At 72.8% G+C, this 7,110-nt stretch overlaps 1 protein-coding gene across 1 annotated transcript; it reads right to left on the bottom strand.

Annotated features, from left to right (window-relative positions):
• Nucleotides 1-2,143: 2,143 nt before the first annotated feature.
• On the bottom strand, nt 2,144-2,975 carry ID1 (inhibitor of DNA binding 1, HLH protein). Its single transcript, XM_035343948.1, is given in 3 exon segments — nt 2,144-2,290; nt 2,575-2,616; nt 2,618-2,975. Coding segments are annotated over 3 exon segments (357 nt in total). The 5' UTR covers nt 2,891-2,975; the 3' UTR covers nt 2,144-2,248.
• Between the last annotated feature and the right edge of the window lie 4,135 nt (nt 2,976-7,110).

Below are 7,110 nucleotides of genomic sequence, written 5' to 3'. Positions count from 1 at the left end.
CCTCAGCTCTCCGACCGTCCCCAGAGGTGCCAGGCTCCTGCCACAGCCTCCATCACGGACCCCTGGGATGGAGGACAGCGGTGCCACGTGGCGAGGGCACGGGGCTGGGGTGGGAGCAGAGAGGTGGGGCGGCAGGACACGGTGCCACGCATGAAGCCCTGCTCCCCTGGGGTGCCACACAAGGATCCCTGCTCCCCGGGGTGTCCCATAGGGAGCCCAGATCCACAGGGAGCCACGCACAGAGCCCCAGCTCCCCGTGGCTCCATCCCCAGGCCCCGCATCCCCCAGCGGCCCGGTCCAAGCCCGGTGCGGCTGCGGCTGCTTTGCTGGAGCCCGGCACGGCCCCGCTGCCCCCTTCCAGCCCCCAGACGCCCCCCCCCCGGTGAGGCCGGGCCGGGCCGTGCAGTGCGGGCGGACACCGGGAGGGGGACCCAGCGGCACGGCCACGGCAGCGCCGCGCCCCCGGGGCTGGGCGCCCGCCGGGGGGGGCGGGGGGGGCGTTGGGGGGTCCGGGGGTGCTGGGGGGGGGGGGCGGGGGGGTGCTGGAGGACAGCCAGGGGATGACGGGGAGGTCGCTGGGGTGATGGATGGGTTCATCCACAGGGGTCCGCAGCCCCCGGCACCCCCCCCGGTGTGTCCCCTGCTGCTGCCCCAGCCGGGACAGGGCCGGGGGGGGGCTGAGCCAGGCCGTGCCCCGGCAGCCGGGAGGGGACCGCGGGAGCACTGCGGGAGTACTGAGGGACCCCCACGGCCCCCACCTCGGCCGGGAGGCCCCCGGCCCGGGCAGACCCCGACCCGCTGCCGCCCCCATCCCCGGGCACGCAGCACCCGGGGGGACTGTAGCAGGGGGCCTTGGAGAAGTGCTAGCCCGGGGGGCGCAAGCAGAGCCCCCAGACCCCGCTTTGTCCCCTCGGCCCAGCGGGAAGGGCCAGGCACGGTGGCCCCAAGGACGGCTCCTGAGTCACGGGGCAGCCTCCTGGGTGCCTCCACGGCCGCGGGGCACCCACAGCTGCGGGCTTGCACAATCCCGGCCGTGCAACTTCCTCCTGCTGCGGGCTGCTCCGTGTCCCCAGGGCCGGCACCGGCACCCCGGGGCCCGCAGGAGCTGCTGCTCCGGGCAGCACACGGGGGGACTGTCCCCTGCTGTGTCCCCTGCCCAGTCACCTGGCCGGTGACCGTGTGCGAGTTACGGGAGGCCGCGGGCAGCCCTGCAGGGAAGCGGGACGAGGGCAGGCCCCGGAGCTGCCCCCACGGTGGCCGGGGCTGCAGCTCGCCCCTGCCGCCCCCCCCCCAGGCACAGGGCCCCCCCCCCGCCCCCGGGCCCCCCCCCCCCCCGCCATGGCACCCACCCATGGAGAGGCGTCCCAGCACCGGGTGGGAACCAGGTGGGAAGCAGCTGCCCCTGCCCGTGCCTGCCTGGGGGTCCGCTCTCAGCCTCAGACCATGCCGGAGCCCAGGAGCTGGAGCAGGCTGCGCCCCCCCCCCCACCCCCGGGGCCTGCTGGGGGGCAGCAAGGGCACAGCCACCAGCTCCAGGAGCAGCCCCCGTGAGCAGGGTGCTGGGACCAGGACGTGCCACCTTAACACCCCCCCCCGCCGCCACATCAACTCACTGCAGGGAGCCCCCACCAGCCCCAGCCCTGCCCCCTGAGCCCCCCGGTGCCCTACGGGGGGGGGTGAGGAGAACCCCCTGGAGCCCCAAACCCCAGAGGGGAAGCACAGGGAGATGCCAGGGCATGCCCACACGCAGGTGTGGCCCCCCCCCCCCCCCCAGGGCTCAATGCCCATTGTCCCATTTGGGGGGAGGGGGGTCACTCACACACAGCCTCTGCCCCACAGCACCCCAGTACCACCAGTACAGGGGCACTGCCAGCCCCAGTGCTCCCTCACTACCCCCCCAGCCCAAGACGGGCTCCTGCGGGACTCCTGCTGTGTGCCCAGGCTGGGGGGGGTCAAGCCAGGAGGAATCACCCCAAAAAGCCCCGTGCAATACAGCCACGAAGAAGACGCGTGCCTGGTAATCAGGGCTTGTTTAATAACAAAACTCCAGCTATTGTAGAACAATATTCTCCAGCATCATTGTAATATACAATACGGGAATGCTCTCAGCAATCTGAGAAGGTTACGAGCCGCGGCCTCCGGACCCCGGGGGGGGCCCCGACCACAGCCCCGCAGCTGCGGGTCCCATCCGTGCCCGGGGGTCCCGTCCGGAGAGCGGCACTGGGGGTCCCGGCAGGTCCGTGGAGGTCTCAGCGGCACAGGATGCGGTCGGCAGCGGGCATGCACGGAGCCTGCGGGAACGGAACGAAGCGGACGGTCAGTGCTGCTCGGGGACCGGAGAGGGACAGGAGGATGACAAGGGGGGGCGTCCCGGGGTGCGAGGGGGGCAGACAGGGGGGTGACGGTGGTGGGGACGCCCCGGGAAGGGAGGAGCGGAGGGGGGCGGCCGGGCCGCAGCCCGGGGGGAGAAGGGCCCGGTGGGAGAAGTCCCCGGGGCCGCCGAGGAAGGGGCGCGGGGGGCCCGGTGCAGCCCGGGACCGGGCAGGGCTCGGAGCAGCCCCGGCACCGCACTCACCTCGGGGGGCTCGGCGGCGGCGGGGGGCCGGGGGGGGCCCGGGCTGCAGCGCGAGCTGCAGGTCCCAGATGTAGTCGATGACATGCTGCAGCAGCTCCACCTTGGAGACCCGCCGGTGCCGCGGCAGGGTGGGCACCAGCGCCCGCAGCCGCGAGTAGCAGCCCTTCATGTCGTACAGCAGCGCGGCCGCCGCCTGCTCCGCCGCGATCGCCCCCGGGCCCGGCCCGCAGCGGGCGGCCTCCCCGGGCCGCACCGCCTTCAGCGCCCCGCCGGGACCGGCGGGCAGCGGCGACGGGGCGACGGCGGCGACCTTCATGGCAGAGCGGCGGAGCGGAGCGCGGCGGGCGGCGTTAGGACCCCTCGGGCGGCCGTGGAAGCGCTGCGCCCCGCCGAGCCGCGCCGCGCCAATTATAGAGCGCTGCCGACGGGGGCGGGGCCGTGGGGAGAGAGGCGGCCAATGGCGGCGCTGCAGGGGCGGGGCCGGCGGCGCCCGCCCCATTCATGCGCCCCGAAGGGCAGAGGCTTAAAGGGGCCGCGGGAGGGAGAGAGCGGGTGGGGGGCTTGGAATACGAGGAGGGGGCTGGAGGGGTGCGGGGGCTGGAGGGGTGCGTGGGCGTCCGTCCCGCCACGGGTCCGTAACGGGGGCTCCCCGCATCACCCCGGGCTCCCCGCAGGCCCCCGGCGTCCCCCCCCCCCCGGGGGCCCCCCCCCGCCGGGGCCCCCCCGCCCCCCCCCCCCCCCCCCCCCCGATGCCTCCCCCGGGGCCCTGCGGCCCCCTCGCCCCCCGCAGCCCATCCCGCCCCTCACTCCCCCCCCCCCCAGCCCTCCTGGACCCCCGGCGCCCCCCGGCCCCGCTGCCGCCCCCCCTCCCACCCCCCCACCCCCGCCCCCCGGCGGCTCAGACCGTTAGACGCCAGGGCCGTGACGTCACCCATTCATAAAACCCCGCGCGCTGTCAGCGCGGCGCCTCGCGGGCGGTGCCCATGGCGACGGGGGCGGGGCGGGGGGAGGGGGGGGGGGCACCTACGGCCACCGGGGCACGGCCACGGGGCACCGGCACCCCGCGGGTACACGGGGACAGGGGGACACCCCACGGGGACCCCTACTCGCCAGGGCCCGGTGAGCGGCACCCTCGGGCCGCCCCCCCCCGGCTCCCCCCGGTGTGCGCGGAGCTGCGGCCCCGGGGGGGGTCCCGGTTGCGGGACGGGGACGGGGACGGGGACGGGCAGGTCCCGCCTGGACGGCTGCAGCCTTCGTGGGGACTCGAGCCGAAACCAAACCAGGCCCTGCCCTGAAGGGCTTCCGATCCGAGCGCTAATTAGCGGTAATGATCGTTACCGGGTCCCCGCACCTGCAGGGAGGCACAGCCGCGGCTCGGCGGGGGCCTTGGGCAGGACCCGACCCGCAGCTGCGGGCAGGGCCCCGGCGGCAGGAGCAGAGCAGCCGCGAGCGGCCTTCTGAGGCCAGCTGCAGCCTCCTCGGCCACCCGCACGCTCAGGGACGTGTGTGCAGCACGGCCACGGGCACATGCAGACGTACATGCATGCATGCACACGCACAGGCGTGCACAAGGAAGCACACCCGTGCACAGCCCCGTAGATGCTCACACGTGCACAAACACGCGTGCACACAGCGGCTGCAGAGGCAGGGGTGGACACAGGCACACCTGTGGGTGCCCGGTGTGGGTGCACCAGGCTCCCCCGTCCTCGTGGCAGGGTTGGGTCAGGGGCCAGACCCCTCCACCCCCATGCCTGCACCTGGCTCTGCACAGAGCTGCAGCATCTCCCCAGGTGTGGAGTGAGCCAAAGGCCTCTCCTCATCTTCCTCTGCAGGATGGGGGCAACCCTGGAGCCTGCTGCACATGGATGGGCTTTAACCCAACACCTCTGGGCTCCGCCCTGCCAGCACGGCCGGGGACAGCTGCATCCCTCCGTCCTCCCATCCCTCGGTCCCTCCATCCCTTTGGCTTTGTGAGCACATCCGTCCCTCTGTCCCTCCCTCTGTCCCTCTGTCCCTTCATCCCAGAGCGGTTCCCAGGGTGGGCACGGCGCTGGGGTCGCCCCCTCCATTCAGGGCCCCGCGGAGGGCCTGGTGCTGCCCGGTTCCCACCGCGGCTCTCAAAGCCACTAATTAGCCCCCATCTGGCGGTGGCGGCCCGGCCGCGGCGGGGAGGCCGGGGACATTGTGCGCAGGAATGCCTTTCAGTGCCGCCGGCCGGCCGGGCGCCCGCCAGCTGCGCCGCCAACAATGCGCCGCGGCCGGGACAAGGAAGCCTCGAGCACCCCGGGTGGCATGGGGACAGGGACGGGTGTCCCCCCATCCTGCAGGGTCCCCTGTTTGTGGGACCCCCCCTTGGCACGTTGGGGTGCTGGGGCTGCCGGCGAGGCCCCGTGACGCTGCCCTGGCCGTAGCCGGGTGCCGGTGTCGGCCGGCAAGACGGATGGCTTCATTTCCATCTCAATTCTGGGAACGGGGCGCGCGGCGCGGTAACAGCGGCCTCGGCCATATGGCGCTGGTGGGGCGCAGCCCGGCCGGGAGCGCGGCTGCTTTGCGCCGAGCAGGGGTTGCCCAGCAGCCGAGCACATCAAAGCCCCCGGCCATTCCCCCCCTGCACCGGCGGGACCACACAGGGCACGGCCGCACCGGGCTGCCGAGGGGCTGCCTGTGCCGTGGGGACGCTGGGGACGGGCTGCCACAGCCCCGGGGCAGCACCCAGCTCTGCGTGCAGGGCTCTGCAACGTGGAACTGGGCACTGATGCATTTGGGGGGGGGGCTCAGGATGGGCTTTGTACCCCTAAAAGCAGCAGCAGTGGGATGGGCTCAGCAGGACACCGCGTCCCAGCAGCGCGGAGCCAGATGTGGACGAGTGGCCGAGCACAGGAGGGGATCCCATGGACCTGCAGACACCAGGGTGCAGGCTGGGTGCCCCCCACCTGAATGCCCCCCCCCCCCAAATTTTGTCTACTCAGCCTTGTGCATTGCCTCCAGCCCAGCCATCCCCATGCCTATTAGGAGCCCCAATGCTGCCTGGGGCCACCAGCACCCGTTGCACAGCTGGAGCACGGCCGAGGCCTGAGAAAGCCCCCGCGCGTTCCCCTCCCGCCTTCTCCCTTCCCGTTCCCGGCTCCATCCGCTGCAGCCCAGACCAGCTGGAGCCAGGCGGCCCTTCCTGGGATTTATTCCAGCTTCCTGCCCCTCCTCGCCGGCAGGCTGGGGATGGGGCTGCTCTCGCCTGCTTCCTTTCCCTGCTCGCAGCCGACGGCCGGGCGCCGGCGCTCCGTGGGACCCCAGCTCTCATCAGCGGCCCCCCCACCACGGCCGGGCGTCCCTGGCTCCAGGTGCTGCCAGCCGGGGACAGGGCAGATGCTGCAGGGTGCTGCACCCAGCACCCATCCCTTGTGGGGAGGCTCTGCAGGGCTCCGGGGACCAGCAGTCCCCATGTGCCTCCCCCCAGGCACCAGCAATTCCCACCCCAGCTCAGCGTTTGCACCCACGGCTGCTCCCTGTGTGCCCGCAGCCCGTCCTGGGGGGGCTGCGGGGCTGAGCTGCAGCTCCTGGCACAAGGGGAAGGTGCCTGGGGCGCCTGCGTGGCTCTGTGATGCTACAGGCAGCGTTTGGGGGGGGGATCGCCCCAAACCCCACAGCCGGGGCAGCGGGGATGGAGCCGTCCCCCAGCCCTGTGGATGGAGGGCTCATGCTGGAGCCGGGGTGTTTTTTTCCGTGTCCCCCACGAGCCGGAGGGACCCCGCGGCGGGGGGAAGGTGGCCCAGACAGAGCGGAGCCGCGCAGCCGCTGCAGGACCCAGGTGCAGCAGGGGCAGGCGAGCCCCGGGGGCCGCCCAGGCGCTGGCTCCGCTCCCAGCTCCTTGCAGGGCCCGAGCGCTTCCTTCCTCCGGGCTCTGCCCCGCTTATCAGCCGGGCAGGGCCGCGGTGACCCCGCTCTCCCCTCTCCCTGCTTTCCGCTCCCCGTGGCGCCACTGCGAGCCCTTGGAAAGGTCCCAGCTCACTGCCATGCTCCTGCTGCCCCAAGCCTCGTGGGCAGGAGCAAGGAGTGAGGAGGCAGAGGGTGACACGAGGGGCACAGCTCGGGCACCACCTGCACCCCAACACCCCGGCAGGCTGGAGGCTGAGCAGGGGTAGGTGCGAGACCCCCGTGGCTGCCCCCAGCCGAAGCTGGGGAGGACTCAGAACCTCGCGGGACGCGGTGCCGGACCCGCAGGCTCGGGGCAGGGCGCTGCGCCCCACGTCCTTTTCCATGGGGCACTGGAGGCTGGTGGAATCACATCTGGAGTCTAGACTCAGCGACTCCGTGGGCCGGGCCTGTCGGCCGCACCGTGCCCAGGCCCTGCTGCACACTGTTTGCTTAGCTGGAGGTATTTAATTGGAATTAAAGTGGCCCCTCTTGTTTTTGCGGACAGGGCTGTTGGAAAAGGAGCTGTAAGTCATAGAAAACATCTGTAGGAGGCTGCGAAGGGTCATTAGATGGCAGAACGCGAGGCGCCACTTTTAGTGCTCGCAGCCGAGGCGGGGAATAATA

Source organism: Oxyura jamaicensis, chromosome 20 (assembly GCF_011077185.1).
Source record: "Oxyura jamaicensis isolate SHBP4307 breed ruddy duck chromosome 20, BPBGC_Ojam_1.0, whole genome shotgun sequence".
In the NCBI taxonomy this organism is placed as follows: Eukaryota; Metazoa; Chordata; class Aves; order Anseriformes; family Anatidae; genus Oxyura; species Oxyura jamaicensis.
The sequence above is the reverse complement of the archived record's forward strand: the minus strand, read 5'-3'. Positions and strand labels throughout refer to the sequence as shown.